The 19862-nt window shown below is 42.6% G+C and overlaps 1 protein-coding gene across 7 annotated transcripts in view; it reads right to left on the reverse strand.

The window, feature by feature from the left end:
- The window catches only part of galnt11 (UDP-N-acetyl-alpha-D-galactosamine:polypeptide N-acetylgalactosaminyltransferase 11 (GalNAc-T11)), a 183245-nt gene that overhangs the window by 40593 nt on the left and 122790 nt on the right, over positions 1 to 19862 (reverse strand). For 6 of the 7 annotated variants that reach the window (XR_011961411.1, XM_072576263.1, XM_072576261.1 and 3 more), the window contains 2 exons: positions 15033 to 15199; positions 13874 to 13999 (listed from right to left, as the gene is read on the reverse strand). Coding sequence is in view for 6 of the 7 variants with exons in the window: in XM_072576263.1 (XP_072432364.1) it covers positions 13874 to 13999; positions 15033 to 15199 (293 nt within the window). In the remaining variant the exon portion in view is untranslated. Of the gene's footprint in view, positions 1 to 11842; positions 13059 to 13873; positions 14000 to 15032; positions 15200 to 19862 lie in introns of those variants that run through there. The other variant, XM_072576264.1, reaches the window with a different exon arrangement.

Here is a 19862-nt window from a genome sequence, read left to right on the forward strand (position 1 = left end):
GGATTCTGAAGACTGGCATGTTAAAGGATGAAGCAACCAAAGGTCTCAAACTAGTAAGCATCCAACTTTGACTTAAAGGATATCAGTGCAGGTGACCGATGATTAATCTTGCTATCTTGTATAGATATTGTGAAACTAATTTCTGTGCCAATACAGGTAACAAAATGACTTTGAGAACAAGACATTCTCTTTCTCAGACTGAAATACAATGTACCTCCAGTGTAAGCATGGAGGAAGATGGTACTATACTTGAATGGATTGCGTCTAGTATCCAAACTACAGAAGAATTTTGCTTCACCACACTCTGGATGTTTAAATATTATTAAGTTGAACAATTATATTTTTAACCTATCATTCATGTGACCCAGTTGGGAAACTGGCTACATGACTTGTAGGATGCAAGAAATCATTAATAATTGAACTCGTTGAAAGCACATGGTTTTCAAATCACTTTGTGTTTTGAGGTAATCTTTGCAGCAACTAAGGATAGTGAGAAATGCAGATGCCATAGAAGTCAAGAGTCGATAAAGTGTGGCACTGGAAAAAGCACAGCAGATCAGGCAGCATCTGAGGAGCAAGACAGTCGACGTTTTGGGCTTAACCAGGACTGGGGCGGGAAGGGGGCTGAGAAATAAACAAGGGGATGGGGTGATGCTGGGGAAAGGTAGTTGGTATGGTGATAGGTGGACAAAGATAGAAGGTGATTCTGATAGGTCAGTGGGAAGTGTGGAGCGGATAGGTGGGGAGGAAAATGGACAGATAGGACAGGTCAAGAAGGAGGAGCTGAGTTGGAGGGTTCGATCTGGGATGAGGTGAGGGAAGGGATATTTGGAAACTGGTAAATTTTCAATGTTGAGGACGTGTGGTTGTAGGCTCCCGAGGTGGAAGATTAGGTGTTCTTCCTCCTCCAATGTACAGGTGGCTTTGTTTAGGCAGTGAAAAAAGCCCAGAATGGACATGTCATGGGAAATGGGAGGGGGAGTTGAAATGGATGGCTACAGGAAGGTAGGGTTGATTGGTGACTGCTTAAGCAAAGGCACTCATAAACTGAAGGAGGAGTGCCTCATCTTCCACCTTGGAAGTCTACAACCACATGGTCTCAACACTGAATTCACCAGCTTCCAAATCACCTCCCGCCAACCCATCCCAGATCCAAACCTCTGACTTAGCTCCGCCCCCTTGACCTGAGCTACCTGTCCATCTTCCTTACCACCTATCTGGGATGAGGTGAGGGAAGGGATATTTGGAAACTGGTAAATTCAATGTTGAGAATGTGTGGTTGTAGGCGCCCGAGGTGGAAGATGAGGTATTCCTCCTTCAGTTTATGAGTGACTTTGTTTAGGCAGTCACCAATCAACTCTACTTTCCTGTAGCCATCCATTTCAACTCCCCCTCCCACTTCCCCATGACGTGTCCATTCTGGGCCTTTTCCACAATTACCCACCTATCGCCATCCCAATTACCTTTACCCCAGCCCCTCCTCCCCCATTTATTTCTCAGCCCCCTTCCCCCTACGCAATCCTAACGAAGGGTTAAGCCCAAAACATCAACGTTCTTGCTCCGCAGATACTGTCTCACCTGCTGTGCTTTTTCCAGTGCCAAACTTTATCAATTCTGAGGTAATATTTGAACTTGTTGTTGAGATTTTAGCTGAACAAAGTCAAAATCAGTTTGAGTTGCCAGACACAGAAACCTTCTTCCCAATGGTCACCTAGTAAATAGGGGTTCAACTACCAACCTAGTCATTTATGACTATTCAACTTATTTCCATGAATACGCGTGGAAACATATTTCTTTCAAATAACTTAACATTGGAATTGCAGCACATATTTTGGCCTGGCCTGAAAACTAGCCTGTTCACTTTTTTTAAATTGAACTCAGAATTTCATTTTTTTCTTGTCTGCTCCATATGTACAGTATTTACTTTCCTTTCTGGAGGGTGGGAAACTCTTCTTGAAGAACTACTTCAATCAAGGAGCTTGGAATCCCCTCTGCATCACAAGGTGTAGAATCAGAACTATTTTGGAAGTTCAGAGTTGTGCATCTATACCAAAGAAATGAACACTATTAAATCAATGAGACCCTGTTCCATTTTGCACTTTTTAATGCTTGATGGATTACTTACCTTGATGAGTCACTTAATCTAAACTTGTACCTTATCTTGCACTGATCGGGACTGAATGCCATCTGAGGATTTTTAGTCTCTTTCCAGGAGTCGCTGCTTACTTAGGACATGCACCATTCCTGAATGAGGCTGAGGCATGTCTATTTTAGAATCTGAGCTGTAAGTTTTTGTGGTTTGACTTGTGACCAATTTTTCTGCATACTTATGGTGTAGAGGGTGAATTTGGATCTTCTGGCTCTCAGCTGATCAAATTATGACATCTTTGACAGTTACCTTGAATGAATAGTGATGCAATCCAATAAAGTTGCTTTTAAAAAAGCTGACACTTCTACTTCCATCTGAATTAATCTTTTATTAAAAATATTGAATTTTCTTACCAAACATATTGTTCACTAGTGATGCCATTCTTGAACTCACTTCCACTACTGTTTTCTAAATGTAAGATGCGAGCTGTTTAGTCGAATCTTAATTTTATTTGCTACCTCACTGGTAATGAATCATAGCATTGGGTTATGGAATGCCTGCACCTTTCTCTTTCCCTCTACCTGGAACAGGTTTAGAACTTTGATCACCATTAACTGTTGCCTGCTTTTTGAATGTTTTTGGATTTGCCATACCTTTGGAAGTTGTCCCTGGCCAGCCCTTCAGAGTTCAAATGTTCTCTGAATGCACACTAAGTTTCTCTTGGGAAACTGGGTTGACATGGACAAGTTGGACTGAATGGTCTGTTTCTGTGGTGTATGACTCTATGTACGAGAACATATAGATTCCTCTGTACTGCAGCACTCTGCAGTCTCCCACCATTTAAGAAATACCTTCTCTATTCTTCCTGCCAAAGAGTCAACCACACATTTTCAAACACTATACTTCACGTGACATATTTTTTGCACACTCACATAACCTAACTGTACACCTTTGCAGCATTTTGCAGCCTCGCACTACTTGCTTTCTTAAGTATCTGTGAATCATCAGCAAATCTGGCTTCAATACATGAAGATGTTCTATCTAATTCACAAATAAAGATTGTAAATAGTCACTGATCCCTGTGGCACTTCACAAGTTATAGCTTGCCACCTAAAAATGCATCATTTATCCCGAGACTCTGTTTCCTGTTAGTCAATTCTTTTTTCATGTCAATATATCACCCGTAAAGCAATAAGTTTGTGACAAACCTTTATATGCGGCATCTTATTAAATGTCTTTTAGAGATATAAATATCCCACACTTACTGATTACTCTTTATCCATCCTGCTTACTATGTCCTCAAAGATCTCTAATAAACTTGACAAATATAATTTCTCTTCCAAAAAAATCATGTTGACTCAGCTTGATTTTCTAAATGTCTTGCTGAGGCTTAATTGCTACAATATATTCACAAAGAGTGGGTCACAAGGAAATTGAGGAGCACATATTCCAAAGAAAGCTATTTCTAATAATGAATGACTGCCATGGTAAGAAATGTTAGGATTGAGTAAACTGGCATCACATTTTCACAGTGTTAGCACCTTACTGGTGACATGGTGAAAACTAGGCTTAGGTTCATTAATGTCAGATCTAATTAACTTCAGATGTTGTTACTGTTACTACAAGGTGAAGGCATGTACTGTATTTTAAGAGAGGGAAAGCTGAAAGCTGGCAAGCATGTGATATTTGAAAATTTTTGCTCGACTGTAATGTCAATCCTTTAACAGTGCTTTATTTCTAACTTTTATTCTTAAACTGTGTAAAGTAATGCAAATATTTTTAATAGGTATTTTTATTGAAAATTTAACATATTTTTACAAGTTTACAAATAAAAAAAAACCCAAGTATAAACATGGATATACAATTAAATCTTAAATAAATAATAACCAAAATTTATCAAACAGAAAAAAAAAGGTACCGAGAGAAAAAAAAACAAAACTCAACTAACCAGAGTGTATGATTAAATCTCTTACATTATTCAGAGAAGAAAACAAAACGGCGGATAACACAGAAATTGAGTAGTGAGATATATGCTCGGAATGTGTTAACATCAAATGTAACAAAACCCGTATTCGTGCGGGATTCCTCTCCCAAGGGGACCGGACCAGCCAGGTTTGCCATCTCAATTAAATAAAAGCCCTTGTTAGGATGGCCGAAATATCTGTATTTATATAATTCAAGAAGGGCTGCCATATTTTATGGAATAATTTGGTCTTTTGGTGCACCATATTTGTAAGGAAGTCAAGGGGAATACATTCCATGATTATTCCGTGCCAATTTGAAAGTCCAGGGGGGCCCTCAGCCACCCCGTTTACCAAAATATTTTTCCTTGCACAGAAGGAGAGAATAATCTCTTCCCGTGCATATCCAGGGAGGGTAAGTTCGAAAAGCCCAAAAGGAGAGATTCAGGATCCACTTTAATTTCCTAAGATTTCTGTCAGAGCACTTGCTACTTTAGTCCAATATCTACGGATCTTATGATAGGTCCATAGGCAATGTACAAGAGTGCCCACCTCTATTTTACATTTGGGACACATTGGAGATGCTCCTGCCTTAAATTTTGCAAATCGGTCCGGTGCTATATGGGCCCTATGAAATATCTTCAACTGAATGGCCTGAGTTCTGTTGCAGATGGAGATTCTTCTGGTATTTTCCCAAATGTCATTCCACATTTCTAGAGAGATTTCCAGTCCCAAATCTTGATCCCATGTTTTAAGCAGATTGTCCATATCTCCCGATACTTCATCATGTAATAAATGATAAATAGTGCTGACGGAAGATACCCCCATTGGCCATAACACTCTACGTTCTCTATCTGATTTATAAAGACTATCTAATAGCGTAGTCTTCTTCTGTATGTAATCTTGAATTTGGAAGTATCAAAAGAGGTCTCCATTTGGTAATCCAAATTTCTGATGCAGCTGTTCAAAAGACATCAGGACCCCTTCTTTAAGTAGATCCCCTAAACAGGAGATACCCCTGGATCTCCAGAGTTTGAAAGTGGCATCTGTAAGCCCTGGTTGAAATCCCCATGCTCCCACTATCGTAGCATAGAGGGATGTTTTATGTGAGTTGCCCTCATTTTGCCGCATTATATTCCAAGCTTTAATTGTGTTTAGTATTATAGGGTTTTTACATTGATCCATGATGATTTTCCTTTTGTCTGAAAACAAGAGGTTAATAAGTGGGCATTTTACTTGAGAAGCTTCAGTGTCCAGCCAGATTGATAGCGGGTCAGACAAGATCCAATCGGCTATGTAACTTAATAGGGAACTTAACTGATGTTTCCTAAAATCTGGGAAATCCTATCCTCCCCTTGCTTGTGGAAGCTGTAGCTTCTTCAGCTTAATGAGGGGCCATCTATGATTCCAGATAAAGGAACTCAGCCAGCCATATAATTTACGTAGTGCCAGCCTTGGCAGCATCACCGGAAGCATTCTCATAGGGTATAGGAGCCGGGGCAGGACACTCATTTTAGTTAGTACTATTCTACATAGCCGGGAAATTGGAAGGTCTCCCCATTGCTGGAGGTCCTGCCTTAACCTTTCCAGTAAATGCACAAAGTTAGCCTTGTATAACTGACCAAATACTGGGGTGATAAAAATGCTTAAATATAAGAAACCCTCTAGGGACCACCAAAAGGGAAAGTGGGATCTGTCCAATAAGTGGGATATACTAGCAAGGCCGTCCATTGGCATAGCCTCTGATTTTGAAAAATTAATTTTATAGCCTGAAAATACACTAAATGTATTAATAACTTGGATTAAGTGAGGCACCGGATATCAGATGATTTCTGAGAAATAGAAGAACATCATCTTCATAAGGGGTAATTTTATGTTTACCTGTACCAATCCTCGGGGCCGTTATATTAGGGTCAGCCCGTATAGCTTCTGCTAGTGGCTCAATTATTAGCGTAAATAGCAATGGCGAAAGAGGACATCCCTGACGGCAGCCCCTATCCACACTGAAGCTATCCGAGCCTAATCCATTGGAAATCCAACTGCTTTGGGATCATTATACAGTGTTGAGACCCATTTGGTAAACACCTTTCCAACGCCAAACCTTTCCAATGTGTAAAACAAATATGACCATTCAACCCTGTCGAATGCCTTTTCCGCATCTAATGAGGACTACTACTCCTGGTATCTTTCCCTGACGGCAGGCTTGAAGCCCATTCAAAACCCTTCTAACACTACTGGATGATCTACGGCCCTTAATAAACCCCGTCTGATCCTCCTTTATGATGTGTGGCAATACCCTTTCTAGCCTCAAAGCTAACGTTTTAGAGAGGATTTTAAAATGAACATTTAGCAAGAATATTGGTCCTTTCCTTTTTTGAGGATAAAAGAGATATTCGCCTCTTTCAGCAAAGGTGGGAGACAGCCTTGACTGTATGGGTAGTTATACATGTCCATAAATGGACCAGCCAATATTCCTGTAAATTCTTTATAGAATTCAGCTTGAAAGCCATCTGGGCCAGGTGCCTTACCGTTCTGAAGTTGCCTGATTGCATCAAGTATTTCTTGGCTTGTTAAGGGAACATTCAGGACCGATACCTGTTCAGAATTTAGGTCCGGAAAGATCAGGCTTTTAAAAAGTAACTGCATCCTCCTAGTTCTGTCTTCACAATCCTGCGATTTATATAAATCAGAATAAAATTTTCTAAAGATTGCGTTAATCCTTTTATGATCATGAGTCAGAATACCCGTACTTTCCTTGATAGGCGTGTTGGTTTGAGGGGCCTTTTTTGTCTTTGCGAGAAATGCTAAGTATCTACCAGGTTTATCACCAAATTCATATAACCTTTGTTTTGCAAATAATATTTCCCTCTTAGCCGTTTGGGTAAGCGTGGTGTTTAGAACTACCCTAAGGGCCATAATCCTTTGTAATTTGATAATAGAAGGTCTGTCAGCGTATGCTGTTTCAGCTGCTTTTAAGCGAGCTTCGAACAGACGCTGTTGTTCTCCCTTTAATTTTTTCTGGGTCGCTGAGTAGGAAATGATCAAACCTTGAGCGTAAGCTTTGATGGTCTCCCACATCACTGATGGGTTGCTAGCCATACCTGAATTAATTTCTAAAAAAGTTTTAAATTCTTGAGAGAAGTACTTTACAAATTTACTATCTTTCATCAGGAAGAGGCCCATACGCCAATGCTGGGGGGTTGTCTCATTGTTCTTCGCCTTGATTTCCATATATACAGCAGCGTGATCAGGAATTGCTATACTGCCTATTTTACAGGATGATATGGAATTTTTAAAAATCGAGGTGGCAAAAAACATATCATTCTGGTGTGACATTTATGTGGATTGGAGTAAAAAGAAAAAATCTCTGTCCTGTGGGTGAAGGCATCTCCATACATCTACTAGTCCCAATTCTTAGTTCAAATCTACCAATTGTCTAGATCTGGGAGATACGCCTGCAGTACTCTTGGGAATCCTATCTATTTCCGGATCCTTAATACAATTAAAATCTCCCCCTATAATTGTATGATGAGCACCAAGAGCAATCAATTTTGAGACGGCTTCCGTTATAAATTTAAAAGGATGTGCCGGCAATACAAATTTAAGATGCCATATTCCTCTCCATTTATAAGGGCTTTAATCAGAATATATTGTCCAGATTCGTCTTTTATCTGATTTAAGATTTTGAAAGGGAAATTCTTCCGAATAAGAATAACAACTCCTCTACTTTTTGAGCTGAAGAAAGAAGGCCTGATCAAATCCACCTTGTCATAATTCCAAGTGTTCTTTATCCAATAAGTGTGTCTCCTGTAGGAGAGCTATGGATTAGTGGTGCTGGAAGAGCACAGCAGTTCAGGCAGCATCCAAGGAGCTTCAAAATCGATGTTTCGGGCAAAAGCCCTTCATCAGGAATAAAGGCAGTGAGCCTGAAGCGTGGAGAGATAAGTTAGAGGAGGGTGGGGGTGGGGAGAAAGTAGCATGGAGTACAATAGGTGAGTGGGGGAGGGGATGAAGGTGATAGGTCAGGGAGGAGAGGGTGGAGTGGATAGGTGGGAAAGGAGATAGGCAGATAGGACAAGTCATGGGGACAGTGCTGAGCTGGAAGTTTGAAACTAGGGTGAGATGGGAGAAGGGGAAATGAGGAAACTGTTGAAGTCCACATTGATGCCCTGGGGTTGAAGTGTTCCGAGGCGGAAGATGAGGCATTCTTCCTCCAGGCGTCTGGTGATGAGGGAGCGGCGGTGAAGAAGGCCCAGGACCTCCATGTCCTCGGCAGAGTGAGAGGGGGAGTTGAAATGTTGGGCCACGGGGCGGTGTGGTTGATTGGTGCGGGTGTCCCGGAGATGTTCTCTAAAGAGCTCTGCTAGGAGGCGCACAGTCTCCCCAATGTAGAGGAGACCGCATCAGGAGCAACGGATACAATAAATGATATTAGTGGATGTGCAAGTAAAATTTTGATGGATGTGGAAGGCTCCTTTAGGGCCTAGGATAGAGGTGAGAGAGGAGGTGTGGGCGCAGGTTTTACAGTTCCTGCGATGGCAGTGGAAAGTGCCAGAATGGGAGGGTGGGTTGTAGGGGGGTGTGGACCTGACCAGGTAGTCACAGAGGGAACGGTCTTTGCGGAAGGCGGAAAGGGGTGGGGAGGGAAATATATCCCTGGTGGTGGGGTCTTTTTGGAGGTGGCGGAAATGTCGGTGGATGATTTGGTTGATGCAAAGGTTGGTAGGGTGGAAGGTGAGCACCAGGGGCGTTCTGTCCTTGTCACGGTTGGAGGGGTGGGGTCTGAGGGCGGAGGTGTGGGATATGGACGAGATGTGTTGGAGGGCATCTTTAACCACATGGGAAGGGAAATTGCGGTCTCGAAAGAAGGAGGCCATCTGGTGTGTTCTGTGGTGGAACTAGTCCTCCTGGGAGCAGATACGGCGGAGGCTGAGGAATTGGGAATATAGGATGGCATTTTTGCAACAGGTAGGGTGGGAAGAGGTGTAATCCAGGTAGCTGTGGGAGTCGGTGGGTTTGTAAAAAATGTCAGTGTCAAGTCGGCCGTCATTAATGGAGATGGAGAGGTCCAGGAAGGGGAGGGAGGTGTCAGAGATGGTCCAGGTAAATTTAAGGTCAGGGTGGAATGTGTTGGTGAAGTTGATGAATTGCTCAACCTCCTCACGGGAGCACGAGGTGGCGCCAATGCAGTCATCAATGTAGCGGAGGAAGAGTTGGGGAGTGGTGCCGGTGTAATTACAGAAGACCAACTGCTATACGTAGCCAACAAAGAGACAGGCATAGCTGGGGCCCATACGTGTGCTCATGGCTATCCCTTTGGTCTGGAGGAAGTGGGAGGATTCGAAGGAGAAATTGTTAAGGGTGAGGACCAGTTCGGCCAAACGAATGAGAGTGTCGGTGGAAGGGTACTGTTGGGGACGTTTGGAGAGGAAAAAACGGAGGGCTTGGAGGCCCTGGTCATGGCGGATGGAGGTGTAGAGGGATTGGATATCCATGGTGAAGATGAGGCGTTGAGGGCCGGGGAAACGGAAGTCTTGGAGGAGGTGGAGGGCGTGGGTGGTGTCTCGAACGTATGTGGGGAGTTCCTGGACTAGGGGGGATAGGACAGTGTCAAGGTAGGTAGAGATGAGTTCAGTGGGGCAGGAGCATGCTGAGACAATGGGTCGGCCAGGGTGGTCAGGCTTGTGGATCTTGGGAAGGAGGTAGAACCGGGCAGTGCGGGGTTCCCGGACTATGAGGTTGGTAGCTGTGGGTGGGAGATCTCCTGTGGTGATGAGGTTCTGTATGGTCTGGGAGATGATGGTTTGGTGATGGGGGGTGGGGTCATGGTTGAGGGGGCAATAGGAAGAGGTGTCCTCGAGTTGGCATTTGCTTCAGCGGTGTAGAGGTCAGTGCGCCAGACTGCCACTGCGCCCCCTTTATCCGCTGGCTTGATGGTGAGATTAGGATTGGAGCAGAGGGATTGGAGGGCTGCGTGCTGTGAGGGTGAGAGGTTGGATTGGGGGGGGGGGGGGGTTAGACAGGTTGAGGCGGTTAATGTCCTGGCGGCAGTTGGAAATGAAGAGGTCAAGGGCAGGTAATAGGCCAGCGCAGGGTGTCCAGGTGGATGCAGTGTGTTGGAGGTGGGCGAAGGGGTCCTCGGAAGTTGGGCGGGAATCCTGATTGTGAAAGTAAGCTCGGAGGTGGAGGCGACGGAAGAATTGTTTGACGTCATGGCGTGTATTAAATTCATTGATGCGTGGACGCAGGGGGATGAAGGTGAGTCCTTTGCTGAGGACTGATCGTTCATCCTCAGTGAGGGAGAGGTTTGGGGGGATGGTGAAAACTCGGCAGGGCTGGGAGCTGGGATCTGGTGTGGGTGTAGAGCTGGGAGTGGGGGCGGAACCTGTAACTGGAGTGGGTGTGATGGTGGGGAGAATGGGGGTGGAGTCATGAGCAGGGATAGTGTTCCCCTCGGGGTTCTGGGGGGTGGGGATAGTGACAGTGGTGTCTGTGGGGGGCATGTCAGCAAAATGCAGGTGAGTAGCGCTGGTGGGGGCGGAAGTGGTGGTGACCACGGCAGTAGGGGTAGCGGAAGTCACTGAGCATGTGGCATCAGCGATGATGTGAAGGGCGGAAGTGATGTCACGTGTGATGCATGAGGAATAGTGAGGGGTGGAAGTGGCCATGATGGGGGCAGAAGTGACATCATCAATCAGCGTTGGGGTGGCAGCTGCATCAGCCGCATGGCTAATGGCGTCTGAGAAGATTCCGAGGCCAGGGGAACCTTCTGGAATGTTTAAGGAGCGCTGGTTATGGAGGTGGGTAGATAAAAGTTTGTTGTACTTACAGTTTTTGATGTTTGAGATGGAATTGAAATACTGTTTGTTGAGAGTATGAATTCTCCTGAGAATGTAGTACAGAGTGGGTCCTTTGCAATTCTGAGAGAGTGTGGCCCTCAGCTGAGGAAGGGCTGACTATAGAGAGGTTAGGTGCCGGCGCATTGCTGTGAGCATGGAGCGGAGGATCTTGAAGGAGAACTGTTGCTGGTGTTTTTGAATTTGTAGTCTGTACTGTTTGTCCTGTTCGGGTCTGAACTCTGCTGGTTTAAAGGTGGTCCGGAGTCCGTGTGGGATGAGTTGGTTACAGAGGCAGGCACTGAGGAAGCAAATGTGGCTGTGGTAGCGAGTTTGTTTCACGACATGGTTGAAGAGCTTCAGGGCAGAGGAAATGACCTGGGAGTTGCAGTGGGAGAGGGACTCCCTGAGATTCTTGTAGAGAGAGGAGGAAAACTTCTTCAAGGCAGGCATCCTTGCAAGAGGATTCGCAGTTTTTACCTCGTAGGAGAGCTATGTCAACCCTTTCTTTCTTGAGGTTTGATAATATTTTCTTCCTTTTGACTGGTGAATTACTCCCCTTGACATTCCAGGTGCACCATTTAACCGATTGATTAACAATAATCGTCTGAGACCCCTCGGAAGAGGAAACCCTATCCAGAACATCCCGAGCATAGAACATATAAAATTCACAAAAATAAAGGCTCTTTAATACACTCACATCAATATAATAAAAAACTATTTCTAAATTTAAAAAATATAAAACGTATTTAAATGGACATTTTCCCCCTTGTTCCCAGGGGGCATCACTTCCTTTCCAAAAGTTCATCATATCCTCTTCAAACCAGTGTCCCACCCTTGACCCAAGCACCCCACGATAGGATGAAGAAAATTCAAATATACTACAGAGCTAGAGTTAACAGTGAGCACCCTACCGCCCCCACCACCCCCTCCCCCCACCCACATCAACACCTGGATATATTTGGTAATGTTAATACCATGTATAAACATATATAACTATAAAATTACAGCCTCAACAAGTAATAATTAAATATAGTAATACAAAATAACAGGGGAAAACAACCCCGCTTCTAAAAATAGAAATAAAATAGGATAAGGTAACCACCTCCCCCCACCTACATTAACTAGACCCACCCGGCCTCTATATATATATACATATATATATATAAAAAAGGGGGAGAAAATCGCTAAGTAGAGAACAAATAAATAAACCCCATTCCCCACCCCCCGAAGATAATATTAAACAGTAAGGTAAAGAAAGGAATTGATATAAAAAAAGGGGTGTAAACCAGAGTGGGGGGAGAGCAAAACAACATCAATTAACTCTTACAATTTATCTAAGAGAGTCCCAAAATTCCTTGGCCTTTTCCGGTGATCCGAAGTTATACATGGATCCTTCATGGTTAAAGCGTGGCGTTGCTGGGTAGCGCAAGGAGTACTGAATATTTAAGTCCCTTAAACACTTCTTCGCTTCGTCAAACGCCTTCCTCTTTCGGACCAGAGCTGGGGAAAAGTCCTGGAATAACATAATCTTGGATCCTTTATAAATCATGGCTTGGGGGTCTTTCCCAAGATTTCTGGAAGCTTCTAAGAATATCTGCCTCTCCTTATAGCTCTGGAGCCGGAATAGGACCAGCCGGGCGCGCTGGTTCGAGCCGGGCCTGCGTATTGCAACCCGGTAGGCCCATTCTACCCCTACCTGGCCTGATCCAGCCTCCAGATTTAAAAGCTGTGGAAGTCACTGTTCGAGAAATGCTAAAAGCTGGCCTTCCTCTTCCCGTTCGGGAAGGCCCAGCAAACGAATATTTTTCCGATGACCTTGATTCTCAAGGTCGTCGATGTGATTCTCTAAGGTCCGGGTCACTGTTCGAGAGTCTGGACCCGATCCACGGCCGATTCTGTTATAGTCTCAGAGGTCACGGCCTTTAGCTCCGCCCCTCCAACTCGGCATTCTATTTCCTTGATGTCTTGGTCATGCTTTTGTAGTGAGGCTGAGAGTGAATCCCATTGGCTCCGGGACTCTTCGATGAAGGCGTTGATCTTCGCTTCAAGTTTGGAGATTATTTCCACGAGGCTCGCCACCGTAGATAAGTCCCCCGGGGCGGTTGTGGACACCTCAGCTGCAGTTGGGGAGGGTGCGGGAGGCCTGCTGAGAACTGCGGGCTCCCTTCCCTTTAGTCATTTTTACAGGAGATTAGATTATTTAAATTCAGTGCTGAGCAACTAATTACATTACGTAAAAACTATTTTAAATGATTTGGTGAGTGTGGCGGTCAAGTCTTGGGAGGAGCACTATAGACTCAGACTTGCTGGGTCGCTGCCATCTTGGATCCTCCGCAACTATCGTTTATTCCCCTATTGTATCCAAGATTCGTACCTAGGTACTTGTAACTAAGATGGTGTCATAAGAGGCAGACACTGTATAAGGTTTTCATTGTTCTTTTACAATGGAATACACATGACAATAAAAGGAAATTCTATTCTATTTCTACCTCAATACTACTTCTCAATCCCTTTAGTCACCCCTTTGTCAAGCAGCATATCTAACTTTCAGTTTTGGATGACAACATATTTCCTCCAATTAAAAACTGGGAAGACTGAAGTAACTGTCTTCTGTCCTTACCATAAACTCCAGTTCCCTTTATACTGTCCCCATCCTTCTCCCCAGCTGAAGCAGAATATTGGTAATATTTGTTTATTTGAAGCTAAGCTTCTGAATCTGAATCCTCTCAATCACTGAGGCTGGATACACAGCATTATCCAAATTTTTATTTACTTTTATCAATTTGTATCATAATATTTGTGCCATGTTAAAACTCTAGATCGTCATGAAAGACATGGAAGAATTTTGAGTGATTATGGGAAGAAAAGTTGAATCTTCTAAATCTTGATGAGAATCTTCAATTCAATAAATAATATTTCTAATAATGAATGCAATAATTTTGTACAATTAAATAATTTCACCTATAAGAAGTTGAATTCAATACCTGTTGCATGGGATGCTCCAATCATTCTACCTCGTATCAATCCCTCTCGCTCACCGTTTCTAACAAGCTTCACTTTTTTAGGCAAGTTATTTCGTATATAATCTTCCAGCTCACCTTTTAGATTAACTGACAAAAAAAAAGGAGAAACAGACTGTTTTTACAAGCACGTATGATGATGGTTTACAGTCGAAATGTTAGATGCTGATTGATAAGGCCAGCACAGACATTAATCATGAAGGAGCTAGTCATTTAACTGTAGAGGTGAGGTGACCCTGTTCATTTTCAGGCTGCATTGTTTTATGGAGCATGATATGATAATAAAATGAAAATTAAAGACTCATGAACATCATATAAATGCAAGTTACAATTCAATAAGGAGCCGACTACCAGATTCAAGACTTGACTTAATACTAGAACATTGAGTTAAGTTAATTTTTGGGATGGGACAAGCCTAACTTTACTGGCCAGGTGGCCTTGAGATCCATCCTTTTGTATCTGCTCACTTATGCTTCTAGTTAAAGGAGGATTATAGAGACAGGTCATAGAGCATGGAAACAGACCCTTCAGTCCAAATGGTCCATGCCGACCACATACCGTAAATTAATCTTGTCCCGTTTACCAGCACTTGGGCCATATCCCTCCAAACCCTTCCTATTCATGCACCCATCCAGATGTCTTTTAAATGTTGCAATTGTACCAGCCTCCACCACTTCCTCTGGCAGCTCATTCCATACACGCACCACCCTCGGCATGAAAAGATTGCCCCTTAGGTCCCTTTTATATCTTTCCCCTCTCACCCTAAACCTATGGCCTTTAGTTCTGGACTCCCCCATCCCAAGGAAAAGACCTTGTATATTTACTCTATTCATGCTTCTCATGATTTTATAAACCTCTATAAGGTCACCCCTCATTTCTGACGTTCCAGGGAAAACAGCCTTAGCTTATTCCTTATACCTCTCCTTATAACTCAAACCCTCCTTGTAGATCTTTTTTGAACCCTTTCAAGTTTCACAACGTCCTTCCTTTAGGAGGTAGACCAGAATTGCACGCAATATTCCAAAAGTGGCCTACATACTGTCCCATGTAATTCAAAAGCCACCGAGGCACCAGGAAGGATGAAAAGAAGTGAAATGTTTCAAGAAATTTTAAGGTGACTCACTCAAATCACTATTGTCATCCACAAGTATAATTTCATGCAGCAGGTTTGCTGGAGAACGATTCAACACACTATGTACTGTCCGCAGCAGAGCTGATATAGCTTCATTAAAAAAGCAGATAACAACACTAGCAGAAGGTAAATTCATTGGGTAGTTCTTTTCTTTACACCTGACAACAAAAAAAGATAATTAGGATTGAAAATAAAAGAAATAAAATTTCAATTGCTAAAACAAAATTATCTTGTCTGAATAATATGTTCTAATTGTTTTTCATTTTGTTTCGACAAATACTGCATTAAGAGTCTGCTGTTTGCATCCAAATAAGTCATTGTGTTGTGAATAGTATCATCTTATGCATGTGCCATTTTAAAGTATTATGTACTTTTTCTTTCTCCTTGTGACAGAGACAATGTTTTTCTTTATAAAACCTAATTAGTTTAGGACGTTTCTGATCAGGTTCCTCATGGTATATTAGCATAGTAGATCTCATTCACCCATGGTCACCTGCATCTGTCATCTCCTCTGATGATCCTTTTATCTTTGTTTGCTTTGCAGCTTTTTTTTTGAGCATGTGATGTTAGGTCACGTGATAGAGATGGACATTAGAGGCTGCAGACCACACCTCCAAAGTTTTTTGCATCATTTACATTGTATTTTGTATTCCAATTGCTTACCTCCCCTTTCTGTCTTACCTCCCCTGCCATACATTCCCTTCCCATGGTGTACTCAACAGTACACTTTGCTAGTGCATTTCTTTCCATGGCCATCAATCTTCATTAAACTATTCTTTTAGTTTTATTGCCACATATCTCTTTTCCATTTGGCATCTTCAACTTAGTTTTTGTGTTTTTGCTTATCTTCTACTCTTTCATTGGAGGCTCAAGATTAATGTACCTAGTTAATGATAATTCCTAGTTAATTTAAATGTTAAAGCCATCACAGTTAAGCATGCCTACCTTCCTTCATCTCCTTTCTGCACTTATTCAAACTGCCTCAATGTTCAATTCTTACTCCTACTGTACTCAATCATTCTCAATGGTGTCACTTTCTAGTTATGAAAAACCATGCATTAACTCTGCTACTTAATATTTAAGACCTTGCAAAACAATATCAATACATGCAACTTCCAGTAAATGCAAGTGCACAACACTGCAGGCCTAGAAAACATTCTATATTGGGTTGCCAGCATATTTCTTTGCACTTTCAGGATCGTTTAGCAAATGTTGTCCAATCGTGGAATTATATGTAAATTGTACACTATTGTGAGATTTGCAAGCACAGGCTGGGTAAGTACCTCGCTTGTTGTGTCATGCTATCTTTGTAATTCACTCACAAATATGGGTGTTGCTGGTCAGCCCAGCATTTATTGCCTATCCCTAATTGCCGAAGAGGCAGTTAAGAGTCAATCACTTTGCTGGAGTCAGATGTAGGCACATGTTTCATACAACCAATGGTTCAGGTCTGGCGTGCACTGCCTGGCAGTGCACTGAGGCAGACTCAATTTTGGCACTTAAGGCGGCATTAAATGATTAATAGAATAGAAATGCAGAAAACAGACGCAGGCATGGGCTATTCAGCCTTTCATGTCTGCTCCACAATTCAATATATTCATAGCTGATCTTCTAACTCAATACTTTATTCAGGCTTTCTCCTCTATACCCTTTAATCCTTCAGCCTGAAAAAGTATATCTATCTCTTTCTTGAAAACATTCAATGTTTTGGTCTCAACTGTTTTCTGTGGTACAGAATTCCACAGGCTCACTCTGGATGAAGGAATTTTTCCTTACTTCAATTCTAAATGGCCTACTGCTTATCCTTAAACTGTGACTCCTATTTCTGGACTTCTTGGATCTGGGAAACATTCTTCCCTGCACTTATCATGTCAAGTCCTAACAATATGAACTGTTATGCCATTCTTGATATGTCAGTCCTTTTAGCCCAGCCTAGCGAAACTCTTCAACTGCAGCAAACTTTTTATTAACAGGTACCTAAGGGACCAGGAGTGTGTTGGTTAATCTAATATTCCGGTTGATCAAGAAGTCCACAGAATGAATGTAAAAACACACACAAGTAGTAGAGATGTAATGCAGGGAGAATACACATTACTGTTATGCTTTATTTACAGTATAACTCACTTAAGTAATACTGCAATCTTGCCTTAATTAAAACTTACCTGCAGAGAGCCTTCTAACTGGTTCTCTAAGGACCTTCAGGGAAGGAAATCTGCCATCCTTATCTGGTCTGGTCTACATGTGACTCCAAATTCATTGCAACGTGGTTGACTCTCAATTGTCCTTTGGACAATTAGGGACTGGCAATAAACGCTAGCCTGGCCAGCGATGTCCTCATCCCATGAATGAATTTTTAAAAAACTTGCAACCTTAACTGACTATTTGGACATCATGGAGATCGCGATAATACAATAAATTTCCAGTATTTGAGATACATCATTTTTGTCGATTTATTGAAAGCACCAGCTCATAAGGTGCCGGTTAAAACAAAGTACCTCCAATACCAGTATATCCTTTTTTTTTAAAAACAGGGATCAAAAATATACAATTCTCCAGGTGCAGCCTCACCAACACCCAGGAACAAGACTGCTCCGTATTTAAATTCAAACCCCTTAGCGAAAAGCCAAAATTCTATTTGCCTTCTCAATTACTTGTTGTACTTGCATGCTGTTTGTATTTCATGCACAATACATCCAGATCTCTCTATGCAGCACTCTTTGAAGTCTCTCCTCATTTAAAATAATAGTCTGACTTTTCATTCTTCTTACCAAAGTATCTTACACTTTACTGCATTAACCTCCACTGACTCAAGCTATGTATATCCTCTTGTAAATTCTTTATCTTCTCATCATGAGCCCCTAATTATTTTTTGTACTCTGCCCCCTCCTCCAATTCAATAACATAGGAAGTAATTGGAGCCTTAGGACTGATACTTGTGACACTCCTCTATTATACCTTTCCATCATGAGAAAAAAAACTATCAATCCAGACTGTCTGTCTTCTGTGTGTTAATCAAACTTTAATCCATACTGATACATTACCCGAATATAGTGAGCTCCAATCTTCTGCAATAATCTTTGATGTGCCACTTTATGAAATCCCTTCTGTAAATCCAAATGCACATCTACCATTTCCCCTTTATCAACTCTGTTTCTTATACCCTCAAAGAACTCAAGAAGATTTGCCATTTCACAAAACCATGTTGACTCTGTTAGATGCATTAACAATGAATACCAGTATTTTTCCAATGGCAGATGCTTGAACAGGGATGTCTTATTATCCGTTTTTCAATCCACTGGAACCCTCCCAGAATCTAGTGAGCTCTAGAATGTTTTGACCAAAGCCTCCAGTATCTCTACAATCACATCCTTTAACATCTGCAAGATGGCAGCAGATAAACAGGACGGCGTGCAGGCTCTTGCCAGGGACCCATCCACTCCAATCTGCTTTCCTTCTTTGTTTTACTTTGGCTTCTGTTCTTTTCCTTTGATTTATTTTCCTTTACTTTTGGTGTTTTTGTCCTTCTCCCCTTCTGTGACAGGTTTGTCAGCAGCACTGGCGTGGCGGCAAGAGCGGGCAACATGCAGAGTGGTGGAGGTGGCTTCTCCTAACAACAGGAGGCTGACAGCAGCAAGTGCATTCTCCTGCTATTTGAGGCCTGTGACATTGAGGATTGATGAAGGCAACGTGGTGGACGTTGACTATATGGACTTCAGTAAGGCATTCAACAAGGTTCTACATGATAGACATGTTAGCAAAGTTTAATCACATGGAATACAGGGAAAACTAGCCACTTGGACACAAAGTTGGCTCAAAGATAGGAGAGTGGTGGTGGAAGGTTACTTTTCGGACTGGTAGCCTGGGATCAGTGGCATGACTAAAGGATCAGTGCTGGGTCCGCAGCTTTTTATCACTTATACAAATTATTTAGATAGGAATATAGGAGGTAGGTTAGGAATTTGCAGATGACACCAAATTGGTGGTGTAGTGGACAGTGAAGTAGGTTGCCTCAGAGTACAACGGGACCTTGATCAGATGTGTCAATGAGCTGAGGAACGGCACATGAAGTTTAATTTAGATAAATGTGAGGTGTTACATTTTGGTAGGGAAGGTCAGGGCATTATCCACTTAATGGTAAGGTCCTGTGGAGTGTTGCTGAACAAACAGACCTTGGCATGTAAGTTCACAGTTTCTTGAAAGTGGAGTCACAGTTAGATAGTACAGTGTAGAAGGTTTGCCTTTAATAGTCAGAGCATTGTGTATAGGAGTTGGAAGGTCATGTTGTGGCTGTACAGGACATTGGTTAGGTCACTTTTGGAATACTGCATGCCATCTGGTCTCCCTGCTATAGGAAGGGTGTTGTGAAACTTGAAAGGGTTCAGAAAAGATTTACAAGGATTGGAGAGTTGGAGAGTTTGAGATAGGGAGAGGCTGAATAGGCTGGGGCTATTTTGCCTGGTGCATCATAGAACATAGAACATAGAAAAATACAGCGCAGTACAGGCCCTTCAGCCCTCGATGTTGCGCCGACCGATGCCTACCTAACCTACACTAGCCCAATAACCTCCATATGCTTATCCAATGCCCACCTGAATGACCATAAAGAGGGAGAGTCCAGCACTGATACTGGCAGGGCATTCCATGAACTCACAACCCGCTGAGTAAAGAATCTACCCCTAACATCTGTCCTATACCAACCTCCCCTTAATTTAAAGCTGTGTCCCCCAGCTGACTCCATAAGCGGAAAAAGGTTCTCACTGTCAATCCTATCTAAACCCCTAATCATCTTGTACACCTCTATCAAATCTTCCCTAAACCTTC

This window comes from Chiloscyllium punctatum, chromosome 8 (assembly GCF_047496795.1).
Source record: "Chiloscyllium punctatum isolate Juve2018m chromosome 8, sChiPun1.3, whole genome shotgun sequence".
Taxonomy (NCBI): domain Eukaryota; kingdom Metazoa; phylum Chordata; class Chondrichthyes; order Orectolobiformes; family Hemiscylliidae; genus Chiloscyllium; species Chiloscyllium punctatum.